At 46.1% G+C, this 21,915-nt stretch overlaps 1 protein-coding gene across 2 annotated transcripts in view; it reads right to left on the bottom strand.

Annotated features, from left to right (window-relative positions):
* Positions 1-8,035: 8,035 nt before the first annotated feature.
* The window catches only part of Dopecr (G-protein coupled receptor DopEcR), a 58,651-nt gene continuing 44,771 nt past the window's right edge, over positions 8,036-21,915 (bottom strand). Inside the window, exons 1-5 of one of the 2 annotated variants that reach the window (XM_076809303.1) lie at positions 20,219-20,846; positions 11,511-11,918; positions 10,543-10,762; positions 9,899-10,328; positions 8,036-9,117 (exon numbers count right to left, since the gene is read on the bottom strand). In XM_076809303.1, coding sequence (XP_076665418.1) covers positions 8,938-9,117; positions 9,899-10,328; positions 10,543-10,762; positions 11,511-11,622 — 942 coding nt within the window. In that variant the 5' untranslated portion in view covers positions 11,623-11,918; positions 20,219-20,846 and the 3' untranslated portion in view covers positions 8,036-8,937. Of the gene's footprint in view, positions 9,118-9,898; positions 10,329-10,542; positions 10,763-11,510; positions 11,919-20,218; positions 20,847-21,915 lie in introns of those variants that run through there. The other variant, XM_076809304.1, reaches the window with a different exon arrangement.

Genomic DNA, 21,915 nt, shown 5'->3' with positions numbered 1-21,915 from the left:
TCGTCGCGTTGCTTGATACTCTCGCTCGTATTTGCGTTGGATGCAGCGAAGAGGGACGCCCCGAGGGCTTCGAATAACTCCTCTTCGTCCAACGCGCGAGGACAAGAGGAAGCAGGAGAGGTTCCACGCTGTGGATATTCGCCAGGCTATTTCTAGTAATTAGACCATTTTGCCGGGTGATAATTTCGTGCTTATCAGTTGGTAAATCAAATACCATTAAGCAATTGGAATCATCTGGGGTTTATAAAGAGCTCTCTGAATAGGTGCACTTAATAATGAAATCTATGAAATTTTAAAGAAGTGGCCTCTTTTAATCGATCGTACGATATCATAACTTCTGCTCCTTTAGTGCTGTATGCAAGATTGATCGATTAACATAGAGGCACTCGAACTAAGGTGAAGCAGAGGGATGTGCAGTAAAATTTGCGATGCTAAAACTGTTCGGGACTCGCAGATCTCAAGCGGTGCATTTTTAGGGGCGCATGGTGCTGTGTGGTAAGGAGGATAGGATAAATGAGTTCGGAGGTATCGAACAGGTGTACAAAAAGAAATTAGACGTATCTATGATCTCGCAGTTTATTATTGGAATGTCATGTTTACTATACTATGCTCTAGGACAATAATCGTTAATATTGTACCGTTATCGTCGAAGTCATATCGCGACGTATCTAGTACACCCGTCATTGCGCTCGGACAACCGGAATTGCACCGCGAATCGAGTTCCCATCGCCTCGATTACAAATTTCGTAACGGTTTCAGGATGAAAGCACGTGGTATTTCACGTATTTACAACATGCACGGTTTCGCTTATATACATAGCACGCATGGTTACAGAACTCCGTCGAATTTCATCTCGACGAGAGCGTCGCCGGTACACCGCGTCGATGCGATACTGCCGTCTTTGCGCGCAAAATGTAACAGATAACACCATTCCTTAACGCATGCTTGCATCCTATACAATCCTTTTCACCATTTAATTCACGTATTTTTTTTTTTTTTTTTTTTGATTGTTTACGCGCAATTGAATGTTTCAGCGATCAAACGAAGCAGCTCGTAACGCGCTAGATTTCGCAAGCGCATTTGTACGATTTGAAAACTAACGACGAACCTGTTCCTCGTTCTATTCTGATTAGTCCATGTTGGAGAATATTACAGTTAGTCCGTAAGTACATAAAATTCCAAAGGTTTTTGTTGAAGTATCGCAAAGTGGACGTGACGTTCTTTTTGCATTTAATTATAATTCATTAAAATGGAGCACTCAGTATGTCAATTTACACGAGGTACCTTCCCCTTCATTTTCTTCATCCCGCGTTTCACCTTCGTCGCTGAACTGGCTCTAAGAGTCCGTAGAACGTGGCAACCCCGATCGAGGAAGTCGGCAATAATTGACTGCATTTCATTTACCAATTAATTCCACCCAATTCAGGGGAGCAGGATTTATTTTCATTCTCCCGAAGTCAACGAACTGCCGCACGCCACGGGCAAACTGCTTGAAAAGGACGTTACTTAAGGGGTCATGCTCAGTCAGGAGGCCGAAAAAAGGGTGGTCTTTGGAAATTTTTTACTCAAAAGGTATAATACATTTCTCAAAAAATCTTTTTTCCTTTTAAGGACTGCATCTAGTACCGTGCATCGTATTTTTTTTATTTAAAAATATTTATCAGTAACTGAGTTATTGTCTATCACTCGAAGGTTCTCTAAAAATAAAGGCTTCTGCGGTGACCACTGCTGCTCGAAAGTCGATCATCTAAAATAAAATATTCAAAAGAATTTACTTATTATATTGTATTGTCTAGTATTTGAACGAAGGTTTTCTCGAAATATTGATTTGGGAAAAAATGGCTGATGTTTAAAGTAAAAGTTTCAATTTTTAAAAGAAAACTAAGCGTGGGATAAAAAAATCCTTCGTTCAAATACTAGATAATATAATATAATAAGTAAATTCTTTTGAATTTTTTATTTCAGATGATCGACTTTCGAGCAGCAGTGGTCACCGCAGAAGCCTTTATTTTTAGAGAACCTTCGAGTGACAGACAATAACTCAGTTATTGCTAAATATTTTTAAATAAAAAAATTACGATGCACGGTACTAGATGCAATCCTTGAAAGGAAAAAAGATTTTTTGAGAAATGTATTATACCTTTTGAGTAAAAAAATTCCAAAGACCACCCTTTTTTCGGCCTCCTGACTGAGTATGACCCCTTAAAAGCAGCGAACCAATTTCGCTAGAGCATTACAATTGACAACTTTCCTCGCGGTTTTACGGCGAGGAAAATGGGGCGAAAGAAACATCGCATTGACCGGCAGCAGTATCCGTATTTGAAAAAAAACTGACGACCAGTCGAAACCGCCCAGTAAAAATGAAATATTCACGGGCGTTCCACTCGTGTTTACCACACAGAGTAGGGGTTCAGTGTCGCGACGATCATCGATCGTACAAACACACGATGAAAGGCGAGCACCCGCGGGTGATCGATCAACCTTCCATTTTAACAACCACTTAAAATATGCAATAACAGCACGTCCGGTGGCGAGGTACGTTACAAAACTAGTACAAAACTAGCGGCTAGGTACAAAAATGTAATTAATCGTTAATAACGGAGGCCGCCCGGAAAACTGCCAGGGACCAGCTCCACGATCTCCCCTTCGCCCTTACCCCCCTCCGGTTTCATTCTCCCCGACGTAATTTTCATTCGCGTTGCGTCCAGAGAAAAGAAAGAGGAAGAAAGAAATAGGCAACGCTTCGGTGTTTCTTTCTAACGCGGCCACTATTAACCCTCCTCTTCTCCTTCAGCGAGTTTCGTACGCTTTTCGAACTGCCTCCCGCCACTTCGTTCCCTTTCCTTCGTTCCCCTTGAGCGACTTTAAAGTATTTAGAATCTCGTTACCGCTGAGGAATTTAAGGGGTCATGCTCAGTCAGGAGGCCGAAAAAAGGGTGGTCTTTGGAAATTTTTTACCCAAAAGCTATAACACATTTCTCAAAAAATCTTTTTTCCTTTCACGTATTGCATCTAGTACTGTGCATCGTATTTTTTTTATTTAAAAATATTTATCAATAACTAAGTTATTGTCCATCACACGAAGGTTCTCTAAAAATAAAGGCTTCTGCGGTGACCACTGCTGCTCGGAAGTCGATCATCTGAAATAAAAAATTCAAAAGAATTTACTTATTATATTATATTCTCTAGTATTTGAACGAAGGATTTTTTAATCCCACGCTTAGTTTTCTTTTAATTGACGAAAATCAGGCATGATTTATGATAAAAATTGAAACTTTTACTTTAAACATCAGCCATCTTTTCCCAAATCAATATTTCGAAAAATCCTTCGTTCAAGTACTAGATAATATAATATAATAAGTAAATTCTTTTGAATGTTTTATTTTAGATGATCGACTTTCGAGCAGCAGTGGTCACCGCAGAAGCCTTTATTTTTAGAGAACCTTCGAGTGATGGACAATAACTTAATTATTGCTAAATATTTTTAAATAAAAAAATTACAATGCACGGTACTAGATGCAATCCTTAAAAGGAAAAAAGATTTTTTCAGAAAAGTGTTATAGCTTTTGAGTAAAAAATTTCCAAAGACCACCCTTTTTTTCGGCCTCCTGACTGAGCATCACCCCTTAATACAGCTCGGTTTTGGCGACGCCACGGGCGCACAGTGACGTGAACGTTGGCTGCGTGCAATAACATATCTCTCTCTGCCTCTTATGTGAAGTGGAGTAAACATTTCGAACAGCCGTCTCAACCGATCGATCCTCCAGTACATTCCAAACAACCGCTCCGTCTTCTTCCGCGGGATATAAATATCGAAGGCATCGCTTTATCCTCAAACAGTTTTACCGAACGTTCCTAGGCAGCGTGGAAGAGAGGAGCTCTCAGAGCTGCCGAAGCTCGCGAAACTCTTTTTGCCCGAGCGCGCTGTCGACGCCTCGAAGATGGATCCGATTACGATTCGACAGAAGCACAAGGGGATTGCTTTGTCGCTCGCGGAGCGTTCCCGTGAGCTAGTTTCCGGCGTCGGGGCGGCCAACCCTCCAGTCGATGTGCACCCGAGAGATTGCATCGTAGAAGCTTCGAAGCTCGCGACCGCGGATCAGGGCGAAAGAACCGCGTCGCACGCGATCTAATGCGCGCGATGCACACGGCGAATAGACGGTCGTGGATGAAATCATAGTTTCTCCTTTCGATGCGCCGCGTCCGACCCCGGCTAAAAGTCGTTGGAGAATAGTGGAGAAGGGAGAGACGCCAGCGAGCAGAGCTCTGTTGTCATTTTTCTTTCTTTTTTTTTATCAATTTTATTGGAATTATTAACAATGCGACGGGTGACGGTACCCTGTTACTCTTGAAGGGGTGCGCTTCGTAACTCGTTTCCTTCGTTTACGTGGTACAAACAGAATATTGACTACATATATTGCCATCACGCTTCGCTTCACCTGCCATTGCTCAGATCTTGCCACGCGCCGGGTGCCTCTCGCGAGCCATCCGGAAAGGAAGCTTTCGTTGTCCCTAGCTGTTAAGAGTTAACGTTTAATTTTGATTTTCCCTTTCGACCGGGCATGAACGATTTACTGATATCCAACGCCGTCACAATCAAATAGCGATACCGTGACTCGTCGGCTTGGCAAATAACTAATAATAGACATGCTGCTCCTCGGTAAACAATTAACATTGCGCGCGCGCCACTACACTCGTTAGACTTCTCGCGACAGTCGCCGAACGGCCGGCCGAACGTAGAAATCCGCGCCGAGTACTTCTTCCCCTCGTTTCCCTTATTTTTTTTTTTTTTTTAGCCGGGGTGCTATTTACATGGCCCAACGTTTCGACTATGACGCAGTAACAAAAAAAAGAAAAAGTTCCATTTGATTCATTTCTATAGTTAAGGCGTCGCGACGCCGGGGAACGTCGTCGGCTCGTCCCCCGGTTATTTCGGACGCGCTTCTTCGACCGTAATACCCTGGCGATTGATCAGAAAGCGCTACCGTTACTTGCCCGCTTCTAGCTTATCGATCCGTGGATTGGTGTCGTCCACGGAAAATGTCGAGGGAACGCTTGACGTCTCGCGTCCTCGTGTGTCCGCGTTTTCAGAGCACCTCCGGGCACCTTAACCCTTTAATTACCTCGGTATATCAAAATGGCACGATAAATTACCGTCGCGCGACTAAATAGTACTCGCGGCCCCAAATGGGGCGCCCACTTACGATTTATTTATCAGAAGAGCCTTAGAGCTTAGTAAAACACGAAGTCTAGAGTAAAAAATAGAGTAGAAGCTGAGACTTTCTAGACATCGATTTGCGTATGGAGTTCTCTTTAAAGGGTTAACGTTCATCATCCAGAAACCTCAGGATCTGCACACCGTGTTGGGAGTGAGCGTCGCTTTAGAGCGTAGCGGGAACAATTTTTACCATGCTTCTTTTTACCATCCTCTCGCTTTCTCTCTCTCTCTCTCTCTATCTCTCTCCCTCTCTCCCCCTTTATCCCCTGACAATAACTTGCCGGGTCTCATTGCACTATGGTTTGAGAATTTACGATAATTGCTTGGCCTCATTTGTTCGGTGCTTGATGCAGCTGTGCTTACGAAAGTTTACGACGCTATAATTTGACTTACTAAAGAGAAAAGGGGCGCAGGATGGATTGTGTGCAGGCGAAATGGAGTCAATAAAGATCTACACTTGTGCAGCGATTAGGGTCACGAAATGAAGAATCACAGAAGAAGGAAGTGTTTAATTAAGACAGGCTAAGAGTAAGTAACATTGGGTATATATTGTATATATACCTTGTAAGCACAAATACTTGAATATACCGATATAGTTTGTGAATCGCGACGAGATTCTCCTCTGAAACAAGACTTTCAGGCTTCAGAAGTGCAAATCGCTTGCTCCTCGCTTTGCGCATAAGCTGCAACTGAATATTCATCGTCTACAGAAATCGAATAGAGAACGGAAGTGTTTTGTTTCTTCTATTTCCGCGTCAGTGCGCGTAACTGCAGCCACTCTGCGCGAAGGAATTTCGCTGGCCGTAAAATTCAGTCCACCGATGCCGAAGTCTGAGAGCAAGAACACGGGAGGCAGAGTGTTTTAATTCAGCACAGCCCCGAGGAAGCTGTCGAAAGCTCGGCCAAGATCTCGAGAAGATAGGGTCTCCTTGTTCGTCGTCGAGCTTGCAGATATAGTACCTCGCCATTAACATTGACCTACGCAGATCGACGAAAGGATACCTTACAAACTCTTGAACGAAGCAGCTGAAAGAGCGACGCGGCGTCTAAACCTGTCCCCCCCCCCCCCCAGTGATTGCTTCCGAGAACGTCAGCTAGTGTCCGCATCCACGAGGACCATTTGCTTGAAAATATCCTAAATCTTTTTATTTTAATAACACTTGATTACGAACGCCATTCTGGGGCACGGGCTTTCCGCTCTTGAAGAAAGTAGCTCGTGTCCCCTCGCATGCCCAAGTGTCGCTCTTAAAATAAGGCGACTCGACTCGCGTTATATGAAAGTTGTAGCTGTACACTTGTAACTGCTCTATGCGACTTTATTCGCTGCAGAACACCGGGCTATAAATGTACCGCCCGTTCTATTTATAGCACTGCTTTCCCTCCACCCACGGAAAACAGTTTTCGCCAAGTTTCTGCCCCTCCCTCCGCATCGGGCTGTCTCGAATAAGAAACCGAAGCGTCCAATAAATTAGATTTCCAATAGAAACGAGCCGCGGTCGAGTAGGTTGACCTTTCACGCCCTTCTTATTCAGCAATCTTATAATGACGAATTTCATTCTTGATTTACCTGTGTTTGAAACCACGAACTAACCAGAACACCGCAAAAAAAACCCTTAATAAAAAAAAGCCTGATAATCGTTTCAAGGGAAACTGAAGCCCGTTTGATAAAAACACCGGTGTTCGATGAACCATTCTCGAATCACATTCAACGCAGATTTTGCTGTGTGTCCAATAAATCATTCTCAGAAGCAGCCTCGGATCTCCCCAGAGTCAGACACCGAAAGTGATCTGTCATCTGAACGAAGGGTGTCGAGTGGTGCCTAAGGGTTGAACGTTCAGGAGGAACATTGTCTATCATCCTCCGCAAATGTACAAAGGGGAAGTCCAAGAGAAGTCGTTCTTCAATTTCTGACAGAGACGAGAGAGAGAGAGAGAGAGAGAGAGAGAGAGAGAGAGAGAGAGAAAGAGAGAGAGAGAGGGAGAGAGAGAGAGAGAGAGCTGAAGGGGCGCCGATCGCGTCGTCGAGTAGAGGAGGAAGCGCGTTAAAAAAAGCGTAAAATCGTCGCGAATCGGATCCCCCTCGTCGATTAAATCATGGGCGTTCTACGGGCGCGCAGATCGACGCGGCGTCGCATTCGTAGAGGCATCTCCGTTAATTGACCTAGTGTTCTCTTTTTTTTTTGTTGTTTTTTTTCCTGTTGTTTTTCATTGCGTACATCAGCTTGCCGTTTTATTTTCTCTTTATCCATCCTGCGGTTGATTCGGCTCGCCGCAACGGAACCCATCTGCTCCCTAATCTCGCGACGGTGATTGGTATTATGCAACTGCATCGGTTCGCACGTGGAAACCTGCTGTTCCTCGTTCCGCGGCTCGCTACGATACTTATTGAGCGTGATCTTACGACGTAGATAGGCAACGGTTAGTTATTGAAACGCCCTCGCGTACGCGATCGTTTCGCGAAGAAGGGAAAAGCAAAAGCGAACAGGGGGAAGAGGGGGGTGGGGTGGACATAAAGGAAAAGGGGAGCGTCGTCGCACACCATCGATCGAGCGGACTCTGACGAATCTTTGTTTGAGCGAAGCGAGATTGGAGACGGTGTGCAGGCGCGCCAGCGAACTCGACAGTCGTCCCTTCGGGAGCTCCGCCGACGCCTCGCGTCCAAAGATCGTCGTCTCCTGGCGCCAGGATTCTCGCCAGGCTGAGCCTCGATTCCATCGTATCGCCCGTTCGTCCGCGCTTCCTATCAGCGCTTCTGTCTCTCTCAATTGCTTAGCAAAGGCATTAGGAATACCTCGACGATAATAGACTGTAGACGTGTCTGTGTATATAATCGACTATATTTAACTTGAAATCGTATAGAAAAAAGGAATATCCTTACGCTTATACGTTTACGTGATCTGAATGTATTTTAAAGAAGCGAGCCAGCGCGCCCGTCGCCGGGCGCGCCGTCATCTATGTCACTTTTAGTTTAGCTGTATACCTTTTAGCTGCGCGAACGACAGACGTCGGAGTCATAGTAACGCGCGACAGGGTTCGGTAATCCGATAAATTGAACTCGCCTAAAAATAGAATCGAGGATGATCGTTAAATTTAGTACTGCTCGAATCCCGATTTTGTTACGGTGCCGTTCGATTACTCGTTGATTAGATTATTTATTGTACTCGACCGAGCTATGACCCTCCCCTCCCCCCCCCCTGGCGGATGCGGACTCGCTCGGCTAGGAACGCGACTCTCGGGGGGGCACTAAAAAATCTTATACAAGTGAGAGGTCGCGTAAAACGGCAAGATATTTCGAAGCGTCCTAAAATCGGCAGCGGCTGAATGCCGGGAGTCGAAGAGATCTTACATCCGTGCCTAGTAGTACCACGATGAGCAACCGTTTTCAAATCGTCCCCTATTCTGCGAATCTGTAAATCCCGATGTTTCGCGATGCTCGGATCAAGGTTTGTCGCACGCGGCACGGCGCGGCGGTCACGGTAATCGTCGGTCGCGTTCGATCACGCGGCGCCCAGGGCGGTACGACGCAGGGTTCGTTTTCACGGAACGGAGAATCTCAGTCTCAGCCCCCGGAGAAGACTCCGAGAGAACGGCGACGGATACGAGAACGATCTCGATACCGAGACGAGAAGCGATGCTCTAGAAATGAGGCGCGTTGCAGAGCGCCCGCGAGCGCAAATAATAGCGTTTCCCCTCTTGTTCTCGTAGGCGTTTTGGCTTGTTTAATCGTCGTCGTCGAGGCCGAGCAGTTCCGGCGGAAGTCGTCTGTGACGGCAGCACAGCGTCAGACAGAGGACACGAACTGCCAGGCGAAACTGCGGGCTCAGGGTTGCGAGGACCACCGCCTTCCAGAAACTGTTCGTCACCCCTAGCCACACCACCGCGAAGTGCAGGAACGGTACCTGCAGCGTTTCAAAAGGGGAACGTTAGTTGGGAATGCTGGATACCTTGTGGGATATACAGGATAAATGACGAGACACGGAACACCTGGATATACTTGTTGGATTCCTAGGGAACAGAATGTAGACGGCTCCGAAAGGGTGAAGTTGTTAGAGTTATTAAGGTTATTAACGGGGTTTTCTGTTTTAGTGGAATTAGCTACTGCCTACTTGTTAAGAAACCTTCTACAGACAGATTGAGTGTCTAGGCGTAGGTTTAACTGTATCGTCTTCTGCTAAAGTGGTCATAGCTTTAGTACGTCCCTAAGAGGATGTACTCCTTTCTAATCTGTTCCGATCTGATCTCAGCCGTTTCTTTGCTCTCCTCACAAAGTGTCTTTAAGGGGGGCTTCTCGTGCAACAGCCCCTGAAATTTATTATTTTTTTTTTACGAAACTATTGTTAATATTGCATTAAACTCTTTTGGGATATAAGGAGGCATCTTTAAACTTATGATCCTTTTTATTAGTTATTAATTTTTGTGCAATCAGGTGTAGCACCTGCACCTGTAATCTTACATCAAAACTGAACGTGTCAGGGTTAATCTAGAAAATCTGTGACCACTAATTTTCTCCACCCTGTACAAAGCAGCTTTCCAGTTACCTTACCTTGACCATCTAGCAGGTGCTCAAGAGTTTTCAAACAGTTGCTCTTACTTTCTAACATCCTCAGAATGTCGGAGGCTCGTGTGGTTAGTGACTCCCGACTTCTAACGTCCCGGGTAATAAAATAGTGTTCGGTTTACCTGAGGCGGTCCGTTAACGACAGCGTATATCTGGAGACCGGCATACGGGGCCCAGGACATCCAGAAAGTCATCACCAGGACAAAGGACATGAGGTGACTCGGATTGCTCAGGTTCTCCGAGAGAGCAGTCGCGTACTCCTTGTCGTGTATCAGCACACCGGACCGCAGCCGCCTCATCATCGTGAAGATGTAGGAGTAAGTGTAGACGATGGTGATGACCGATGGGCCCAGCACGAGGATCGACAAAGTGATGGTGTAAGCGGCCATGTTGCCCCAATCCAGCATACAGATGAACGCCTCCCGATCGAATATTGGCTTTTGGAAACCTAGCAGTGGTGGGCAGCACATCATCGCCACGCTGATCCACGTGAACACCATCCAGCATTGGCATCGCGTCTTCGTTTGCACGGTCTCGTATCGCAGTGGCTTTCTGAAAAACCCAAGTAGGTGCCTCGTGTTCAACATGTATTACACTTGCATTGCATCACGTAGGAATGTATTTTGTCATCGAATTCGATTTCTCAGAAATTCATTAGGGAGCAGAGTAGAGCCGCTGAATCAGCTTTGCAGCTCTACTGCACTGTTCCAACAGAAAGCAAACGGAGCTGTACTTTAGAGCTAATGAGAAGTTTGCTCGTGTATACCTGATGGCCAAGTAACGATCGACGGAGATCCACATGAAGGTGTAGACGGATACCGCCCACAGGGTAACTTCCAAATAACCAATGAGGCGACACACGATGTCCCCATAGACCCATCTTCGTATCAGCGCCGGATACACCGAGAGCGGAACCACCAGCAGACCGCAAAGAAGGTCCGCCGATGCGAGAGACAGCAAGTAATAGTTTATCACCTCGGAGGGACCTATGCGGTGCGACAGTCATTATTTATCCGGAGTAACCAGCTAGGAGCGCCTGCGTTACGCTCAAAGTTACGTTCTCAGGCAGCAGGGTCAGTGGGGCGGAGCTTTAAATCAACAGTATTCGCGACGAAATTAAAGGGTACCCTGGTGACAATGAAAGGTGGCAATGTTTTACAATGATGACGATCGCGTGGTCATCTGGAAGGACGTAAACAGATTACAGGGGACGTGGAACGAGCTTCTAATGCACTATTCTATAATTCTACGAGCAATCAGTTTCAAAGGAACGTATCTCGAGTACTGGTTGTACAAACATAAAAAGTACCGTTGTCACCAACGAATGCATGCGTTTAATTAGATTGAATTTAGATCAAAGCTACACGCACAGGGGTGTACTTCTAGGACAGTTACCTCGTGAACTTTCAAAATTCCATATAAACGTGTAATCCATCGATATACCCAACAAATATACAGAGTGATCGCATGAAATGCTAATACAGAGGGATGATTTACATCACAGACAAGATTAATTCTATTATACTCACTACTACGGTCACATATTTAATATCTGTAGCAACAATTCAAGAGCACTCTGTATTTTAAGTATCCGTAAAGAAATTGTATATAACGGGGGCAGGGTCTCTTCCACACGTGTCGTCTACACTACGGAGAACTACCCTCGAGTTTATCTCGCGGTAAATCACTCTCTACCATTCACGCAGAATATTCACGTTGCTATGGAGTACTTACCACGGAAATTGAGGTAGGTGGCGATGATGAGGAGATTCGAGAGGATGATGGCGACACCGACCACGAAGATGATGCCCGCCTGCATGAGAGCCTCCAGCGAGGGCTCATCCATGCCGCCACCCTTTCGAGCTGCATCCCCCCACCCGCCCTTAGGTGCTGTTACCCGTCACCCCCCCCCCCCCTGGTTCAAGATTCTCTAGACGAGGCCAGGTGCTAGGCCCTCCTTGGTAGCTTGCACCTGGTCCGCCTTCGCCTCCTGGATCACTCTGCTGCCCTCGGTACCTGCCCTGCCGGAGGCTGTCAATCCTCCACCACCGACGCCAAGCCTCGCGATCTTACGCGAGCGCACCTTCGATAACGAGGCTGTTACTTCGAGTATCTGGATGGAGGATCGATGCAGCTACGTTGCTGCAAGCAGAGAAGCAGAACCGATTTGATGTCTCGTCTGTTTTACGTCGACGACATCGCGAACCGGTGGCGATGGCCGGTGTCGACGGTCCTGCGGTGAATGACGGTCGCGAACCGATCGACGCGAAGGGAATGAGACGATTTTTTCGTCGAACGCGACCCTTCCATTCCCGAGAGCAGAAGCGAAGCAGCGAGGAGACACTGTGCTTGGTTTCGGTATAAAAAATTGTATATCCTTCGAAGAATTGAGCTGCGAACCGCTCTCCAGACTCCCAATGCGTATCGTTTTTAAGACCGTGTCCCATACTCGGGAACGAACGTTAAAAATCCAATATCTGAAGCCGACAATCCTGAGATACCGATCGATACGTAACTCACGGCATAAAAAGCCATTCATTACTGTAACCACTTTCGTGTTCCGTCGCTGTCAATGGAGGGCGATATCATCTTCTGCTTCGCTGGGCACAGCGTTTACGCCAGCAGATTTCACTCCCACGCACGATTCACGGAAGATAGGATCTGTCAGGACGGGGCAGAGGACAGGTTAGGGGGTGTTTCGAAGGCGGGCCCCGTGCGAATTGAATCGCGGAGGGTGGATTGTTTGGCCAGCGCTGGGGAGGGTGTGCATAACGCGTCGTCGGCGAAAACCACCAGCGCCATGGCAACCTAGCTGTCTTCCCCCTAGTTTCGCGCAACGTTCTTAGAGCCACGTAGCTCTAGCCACAGCCGGGCGAAGCCTGCACGGACAGTGCACGCGTCCCTTCCCTCTAGCGCGATCGACCGCCATTCATAATTCAGCCGAGTCGATCCTGAATGGAGGGCTGTATTACGTAGCCATCGCGTAGGCCGTGCATCATCGTGCTCGTAAGAATTAAAGTGGAACGTCTGTATTTTATTCAGGACAATGTGTGCGCGGTGTTTGCGCGCGAATATCCGCCGGAAAACGTCGACCAGGGAAAAACAAACGGATGGAGCAGGGTGAACGAGGCTATTCACGCTCTTCGCACACACGTCCGCGGTCTGCTTGGATCATTAAACCATTTTTCTTTTATCACCCAGCTCTCTGGCCTGCCTCTACGCGTCGCGCATTTAATTACTCTCGATCGTGCATTCCGTTAATGCGGCGGGTGGATTAAATAATTAATAGAGAATGTGCTTGTTGCATAAAGATCATCGTATTTGCCCGCCGATGCACAGTCGATTAAAACCGCCCATCAAAGCACCGTACCCGTAGTTTCAACGCCCAGACGAACCTCGTTAAACAATTCTCGGCGTTAAAGCGTTCCCTCATGCCTGCGCGTGTACGGAGCGCAACGTTTCCCCGTTCCCTTGCCTCAATTAAAAGCACTCGCTGGTAAGGGTACCGTGTGCAACCGTCCGGCCGTAACCGCGATTCCCAATCCCAGGATAAACACCATTAAAACATGCTCGGAGCAGCACTCGCGTGACGATCATTAACCTCGGCTCGTAAACTCGCGAATAGATGCTGAAGACAGTCTACCGCGAAGAACGCGCGCCCTAGCCTGGACGATCACCCTCCAGCACCACCCTGCAGGGCAGGGAACGAGCCTCGGCGGAGTGAATCGAATCGACGCGATGCTAACTTGCTATTCCGCGCTGCACAACGCCGTAGGAACGCGCGCGCGGAGTATCGCGAGGCTCGTTACTGGTGAACCTCGGCCGATAGCTTTGACGGCGGTTCATAGATAACGACGGATTACAACGGGAGACATTTCTCTTGCTCGGCTATCAGGCTTTCTATCGGATTGGCTTTCAACGGGAACCGAGGGTGGTTCTAGAATCAACCCCCGGACGTGTAAATCGCTCTAGATTCCTCGTGACACAGTGTACAGTCCGGGCACAATCGACTGTGGTCAGTGACCATCGTTTTCGTTGTCTGAATTGGAACGGAGATAGAAACGGCGCAAACGATTGGCGATGAAATATCGGTGGGACGAGTAACAGTGGGCGGAACGAAGGATGACACGTACTGAACTCTCTAATATTATTCATCCTCCTAATATATTGTTCGTGATTATACATATTTTAAGAGAGTGGTCTTCTTCAAAGTCTGCATGCACCTCACAAAGGAACATCCCGAACCCGGAAATTCGAAAGATTCTGAAACTTTGTGAATACGTAGAGAATTTCCTCCTGATTACAACGCAATTTTTGTTTGCTGCCCAAATTCACTCTAACGGGGTGTAATTGACCGCTGAACATCCGGTTATTTACCGATTTTGCGTTATAACTCGTGAACTGTAAAATATTTTCTTCGGCAAACGATAGATCTAATTGAAAGAAGTAATTTTTGTCTTGAAACTTTTTTTCTATCTCTTACACTTCGCGAGTTATAACACAAAATCGGAAAATAGCCGAATTTCAAGGGTTAATTTCACCCCCTTCCAGTGAATTTGGGCAGCAAACAAAAATTGCGTTGTAATCAGGAGGAAATCCCTTACGTATTCATAAAGTTTCAGAATTTTTTTAATTTTCGGGTTCGGGATCATCCCTTGTCAGTTGTGTAAATGCATCTCGTGTATTTTACATTAATATTGCACGTTGAAGTCAGCGTTGTCGATACGGGGCGTGCGTTATTGATGTTTGTGTGTCACGTTATCATTAGCAGCGCGGTCAGGTAGAGTTAGGGGTATCTTGGGTGGTGGTTCGTTAAGTAGATCTTCGTCTGCTTCGACACGCAACACTCGACGACGGCCACGTCTGTTACATAAAAATTATGGGGCTTAATGAAGCCCCTGCCTCGTGGAGCGGTCGGATTTAGAAGTCACGTTAGCGTCTGTGCTCTCTTCTGCTCTCCTAGTTTCCACTGTTACCTGGTAACAGCCTTATCATCAGTGCTCGACGATGTCACGTAACACGATCACGGCAGGTCCTTGTTTCTTCATTCGTTTCTGGAAAATCGTCAACTATAATGGCTGGCTACCATACTATAGGTACCCTCCGACGAGGGGAAAATAATTGTTCTCATCAAAATTAATTGCACTCGGGGCAAGTGCGTGTGTAAAAAGAATTTGTGTCAGGAAAAATGGTAGCAAGGAGCTGCTGGGTGATTCCGTGGTGAAAAATAAATTGGATCGCGGTAATTAATGCTTTCTAAAAGAGGATTTACTTTTCGGGGATTTGAAAAAGTAGAGACAGCAATGCCAATAATTGGCTCTCGCAAAAATGAAAAGTGGAGCGAGATCTTTTCCCGGTCTCTGACAGGATCTTTTAAATCACGCCTTAGTCAAGTGCACGCGTTGACGGCTTTTCAAAGTCAATTGTCCGTAAAGCGGAGGCTCGCGTAAAAAGCAAAAGTCACACCGTCATTTCAACATCCACGTTCATTTTTCACGGCGGGTTATCTTCTTTTAGATCTCGTAGAGTCGCTCTCTAGAATTATTTATCATTCCGGCAAATCCTTATTTACACTCTGCGTAAATCCCAGTATTTGTTATTGACTGATTCTGTTTGGTAAAAGAACCTTGAGTGCCAGGCAGACTGGCGCGTTGTACTATTTGCTGCTAGAGCACAATACACGAAAGTGAAGGAAAAGGGGGGAGGGGAAGACAAAGTATTTCATGTACTCTGACTCTTTCAGAAGATTCCCACGACTAACGAGAACCTCAATTTAAAAGGCGCAGAGAGAAAAACAAGCAAGAGTGTACGAGAAGCTTGTTAAGTTGAACGTTTCTATTCTGTTACAAAATACTCCATTCTGGTACAAAAATACTCCATTCTATTGAAACGAACAAGCACACTGTCGTTACATGCACTTGGAGTGAATTTTTATAAGCACTGCATTCACTGCAATTTATGAACCGAGCGCGGTAAAAGCACAATTCGAGTAGTCGTAATTTTATACAATTAGCAAAGCAAGGTCTGGGTTATCATTGGTATTAATCATTTCCCACGTACATATTTACTCCTTGGAACTCGATAGTGGTTTACTTCATTCTAGTCATTAAGCTCGCACGTAAGCTGCAAATAATAATGTCAGAAAACCGATCGATGGGATTGCAAAGAACTCGAGAAAATTACGTGCACCCATTAAAGACAGCTATCATTTAGGAGCGCGAGTATCGACCAAACGAAAAGTGCTATCATTTATGAAGAAACACTTCTACTGCCTGCTCGACACGCTTCTCGGGCGAGTTGTTCGGAAACTACCCCCGTTTTTTTTTTATCTAACGCAAAGTTTAAAACTAGAGAAAGGAGAGAGTAAACTTCCCTTCGCCTTCCACGAATATATTTCACTTGGGCGCGATTTATTGAATATGCAGCAAACTCATCGGCGCAGTTTACGGTCACCGGATCACAAAGAATTTAGGTATACGAAACGGAATTATTCAAGGCAATGAATTTCCCCCGTTGATTTTAATCAAACTACAAATCATTCTCGTCCCGCGCGTCGTTCGAAAGCGAATTAATCCACGTGGCTGACTTTATTAAACCTTTAAATCACGTCACGGCTCGACTGGCGTCCCGCTTTCTGAATTTCGCCCTACATAGCGAAAGTTATTATGCTCGCCGCTGCGGTGCTTTTGCACAGTGCGCTTCGATTAATGAGAAAACTTCCCGCGACGAGGGGGTTCGCTTATCGATATTCTTCGTTCCCGTGATTTGCGCTTCGATCGCAGAATTCATCGTGGAGCCGCCACGCGACGAGCACATTTTTACGTCGCATAAAAGTGAAACGACGGGGTAGATGAAAAGAGCATGACCACCGATACAAAACTACAGTGACTCGCATTAATATTCGGACACTTTTTAAAATCGCATAACTTTTTTAGAATTGGTCCAAACGACTTGAGTTTTTTTGAGAAGCTAGAAGGATTAGTTTGCTAAATGACGTATTTGGTCGTTTTTAAAAAAAATGTATTTGGTCGGAATAGCGAAAAGAATAGTAAAGGTCGATTTTTAAACTCTTTTTTGTGAGCTTGTAATGAAAATTCAAAAAAAAAAAAAAACCGTTTGTAGATTGCAGTAAGTTGTATACGTGCCTAAAATTTCATCAAAATCGGTTAACGTTGCTCCGAGCTACAAACGTTTAAAATTCGCAGAATAAAATTTTAGGCACGTATACAACTTACTGAAATCTACAAATGTTTTTTTTTTAATTTTCATTACAAGCTCACAAAAAAAGTTTAAAAATCGACCTTTACTATTTTTTTCGCTATTCCAACCAAATACATTTTTGTTCAAAACGACGAAACGCGTCAGTTAGCAAACTAATCCTTCTAGCTTCTCAAAAAAAACTCAAGTTGTTTGGACCATTTCTAAAAAAGTTATGCGATTTTAAATAGTGTCGGAATATTAATGCGAGTCACTGTACGTACTGTCATTCAACGATCGGAGTATCCCTTTGTTGCGCGGCGGCAATTTGATCGTTTCGATTCGCGACGGTCAAGTTGCAGTCTCAAACGAAACGGCGGGCATACAGTTTCCTGTATGCCTAAATACACTGTTTGTTTTTAGCTCTTCGCGATGTCCCATTCAGATCGTATGTGTGTTCTGGATGAGTGGAGCACATGTGCGCGGTGATCGCGCGATTTTTCCCCCAATCCGGGGACTTTTAATTCGCAGGTTCACTTTTGTGTTTTTCAAATGTTCGTTTAACTCGTCCCCAAAGTTCAATAATTCCACTCGTATGGGAGGACCAAGTGTTCCACTAAATTATAAACTTTTAGATTCGCAGGGGGTGCTTCGAGTTGAGAGGTGACCCAGTTAACAGGTTAAATAACGTCACCCACGCTGGTGGATCGACCTTTCGTGTGCTCTATCAACAACGATTAAGGATGTATCGGACGTACAATATTAGACAAAAGTGTATGAAACTTGAAATACTTGAATATCTACGTCTTACGCATAGGACATCTAGATGTAAGGAACTCGAACGACAGTTGGAGTCTTATTTTTACTCCTAGGAAGGTATTTCTCACTTTACAAATGCTTTCTCAAGCATTATTTGCTAAAATTTGACAGTGAAAATGCCCTGAATTCACAATTCTCTCCAGTTATAATTTATTTCTTTAAAACGGTGCAGTGAAAACAATTGAAACTTGGCAGATATTTTTATCTACCCATATACTAGATGTAAAAAAAAATTGAAAACATTGGTAGGGTAGGTGTACCGTTTGTGGCCATTGCACTGTTTTTGGCCATGTGCATAATTATCTTATTTTTAAATTGCTTGCAGATCATTATTATGTGGAGAATTTCACATGATAAATATTTTGTTTAGTATACCGCCAGAAATATAAGGTTACATTTATTGCTTACACGGGAGAATATTATATATTTTAGGAAGTGGCCAAAACTGGTACAATATCTTAAAGTGGCCACAAACGGTGCACCTACCCTACCATTTCTTCAACATTTTCTCAGCTGTTTTATCTGTCGAGGTCGTCTCTTTCCATAAGAGTACGAGTGAAATCAGTGAAAATTAAAATCATTATAACTCAGCAAGCCTTTAATGAATTCGTTTAAAAATTTTTAAGTGCACCAGGAAGATTAGAAAGAACAATCTCACAAATTTTCATCAACTTGGTACCATTTTGGAGATAGGTCCAATACATCCTTAACGGGGAACCGGACAGGTTGCTGGCGAAAAGAGAGACGTGGAGGATGAATGCAGCTCAGATTGGTGGCTTTTTCCGGCGGAGCACTTCAATTATGGTTGGTGCAAGAGGAAGCCCTGGTGACGGGCCTTCGAATCTTTAGCTCCGAAATTTTCGGACGCGTCAATGGTAGGTATGTAGACTCCAGTGCTTTCGAATACTACTCGGGGCTAGAAATTTTTGTAACCTCTGCAGAAACTATACCAGGCTTAGAACACCTTGCGTGCTCCAAGTGTCCTGGAAGTTTCGAACATTTAGAAATCCTTTCTTCGGAGGAGGTGAAATATGCAGTAGAAACGTCTGAAGAGATTAAAACGCGAAGGACATCCGTCAGAGTCCATGCATCTTTAATCGAAGAGGCACAGCTGTGCTTATACAGCTTATAGCAACAGAGTCAACATTGCTAGCGACTTTTCAATTAATAAAGTCAGGGAGCCTGAACGAATCGTTATATTTCCTTCAATCTTGGTATTTGTTAAGCCACAGTAGACGCGATGCATACGGGGCAACCTTTACAATGTATTTTTATATGTTCGATTATAGTGCACGCGTACCAGATTAACAGATTTCACTTTGCAACTTATCCTCTTTAATAACTTCCTCTTTCTTGTGAAATCACACTGGCTAGCTGCACGAGAGCAGCATCCCCCGAACGAACGGAAACATCCGAAACTTTCTACCGATTCTGACGCCGGGATCTGCACCCTTTGCGGCTGTACCGCGAATTTCCTCCCCACCCTGTACAACCGCGGTACGTGCATACACGGCGGGCGGCCTCTCTTGTTTAGTTAACCGAATATTTGCCCAATGATGCGCATGTCGTGATAAGCTGACGGGAGCACACAGATACGCCCGAGTCAATGTACATCCGGCGTGGATGTACGTGTACATCTATGTATTTTCCGCTCTCCTCGCCTCGTGACATCAATTTTCGAACGGCACGGTGTGTGCACGTGTGTGTGTGTGTGTGTAAGTGAGTACGCGCGCTCGCGTCTCGTGGATGGTTGCAGGCTGGTGTTTGTGTGTGCGCGCATATATCAAAGGAAGCCGAACGTGGGCCACACTGTGAAAAGGGGGATGAAAGGGTTCAGCCGGAGAAAGAGAAGGAAACGATGGGGAAGAGAGACGGGGTGGAGTAAAGGAGAGAAAGAAAGAGTGATGCAGCGGAAGGCGGTGGTGAAAGAGCAACAGCAAGGAAGAACGTCAAAGGGGAGCACGCATTGTCCGATCTCCCTCTAGCTGATATTCATTCACATTTGACTACGGACGGGGAGAGAATGATCCCGCTATTCGAGGATGCTCCGCGCGATTACAGCAGCGAGTAAGGAAGCCTCGGGGATGGCGAGGTGACTTTAATGCAAACGGGAACTTAACCTTCCCCGCGTTCCCGCCGTTCGATGCCACCCGACCTGACCGCGGTCTCCGGCCACGTAGCGTCGCGTGCACGACGTAACGAGGGTGCACAAACAGTGCACACGCATCGCCCGACGCCCGCGTGAACGGCTGTCAGGTCGGTGAACAGTCGGAGAAGCGCGGGGATGAATGGAGAGAGAAAAACATTTACGTCCGGTCCACGCACAGCATCCCTGCACCGCGACGTCGCGCCAGCGTGACGCGCACCGCCTATCCACTGCCATCTTTGGCCGTTTAGTCGGCAAAAGTGTCCGGTGGAGCACGTACCTCCTCGATTTCATCCTGATCCCGCGCACCAGCTCCGCCAGTGCCTCGGTGGCCACCAGTCGTCTCCGTCTGGGTCTAACCGTTGCTCGCGCCACTTTTGCCCCCCTTGATCTCGATGCTTTCAGCGTAACAGAGACAGAGGGACCGGGCTGGTTGACAGAGCAAGAAACAGGGACAGATGAAACGAGACCGATCCGGTGAAGCAGAGAGAGAGAAACAGTTAACGGGTGGGGGCACACGCACGCACACTGTAACGGAGAATGTTCACTGGCAGACGTCCTGCTGTATCACAGGGCGCCCTTAGCGTCGACGCGTCTCCCGCCGATGCACGGTCAGATGCCCGATCTCGTCTACGAGGCCCCCGTCGCGCGAATTCCTCCAACAACGACGCGGCTGTCAGCACGTAGAGCGCACATTTGCGCTCGGCCGACCCGAGCTGGGCTTTACTACTACCCGCCTGAGTCCGCTTCTTTCCCTCGGCCCGGGAGCCGAGGCGTCGATACCGCGACGACGCTTGCGCGCCACCCCCGATCCACCCTTTACCACCCGGGCATTTTCACAGCGCATTGGCTCGAAAGCCTGCCGGCGCGACGCCACGGCGCCCTGCACGAACGCTCCTGCCACCGTCATTCGATTTTAGGCAGATTCTCGCGCGTCACCTGCCCCCCGTCGCTCGAATTTCGTCCTCGCGGTGTCGTCCGCGAGGCACGTGCTTCGCGATCTCGGTCAACGGGGCCGTTTCGCTGTTCCACGCCTCTAACGGGAACCCCTTCGAGCGTTTTAAACGGGGGATGCACGTCGCGACCCGGTCTTGCTTTGTGGGGGATTGCCGAGGGAACGAAGTCGGGGATCGTTCTGGGAAGACGGGGTGGTTTCAAGGATCTAGGACTTAGGATATTTCGTTCGCGTAAAAGTAATGGGATTTAGGTGACACGTCTTGAGAACGAGGTGGATGTCTCTTGGAGATTCTCTTTGTTCAATTCGCGAAGGGTAGGGGAGACCGAGGCTAGTTGATACGTTTTGCAGTTTTCAATTTTTTTCATTTTTTATTTGAATTAATTACTTAATAACAAATATGCCAAAATATACTTTGGTCCTTCCTCTTTAATATATAGCAAGCGAAAACTTGAGAAAATACGTACAACATGAATGAAAAAATGTTATTTGGACGATTAATTTGGATGTATCAAAACTATTTACTTTTTCTCTATGTAAACGAAAATAGTTAAGAAACGAGAATTGAACAACAATCATCATATATCTCGCTCAAATGGAGCTACACATATACGGTGTCGAGATAATTCGTCTGTATCAACTAGCCCCGGTCTCCCCTACCAGTGAATTAGAATCTGTTTCATAAGCTCGTATTTAATATTCACGAGCAGAAGCTCTAATATATGGCTAAAGACTTCTATTTTCAAAAGGTTCAATTACATTTAAGTAGACATAAGGATAGAGTTAGCTTCATCTCTACACTCGTGTGCACTTATCTGCCAACTATAATTAAAGTGCGCTGATTGCACGGATGTGGGATTTCAGATGACATTTCGCAGGGTACCGTTCGTTCCTGGTGTGACGCACTATTCCATGACCCGTTAGTAGTCCTCCATCGAATACCATAGCGTAACGATGATCATATGGAGAACGCTCCCCAATCCAGCACCGCGAAGGATTTATGCTACAATCCTGTGTGCACA

This window comes from Andrena cerasifolii, chromosome 3 (assembly GCF_050908995.1).
Source record: "Andrena cerasifolii isolate SP2316 chromosome 3, iyAndCera1_principal, whole genome shotgun sequence".
NCBI lineage: Eukaryota > Metazoa > Arthropoda > Insecta > Hymenoptera > Andrenidae > Andrena > Andrena cerasifolii.
The sequence above is the reverse complement of the archived record's forward strand: the minus strand, read 5'-3'. Positions and strand labels throughout refer to the sequence as shown.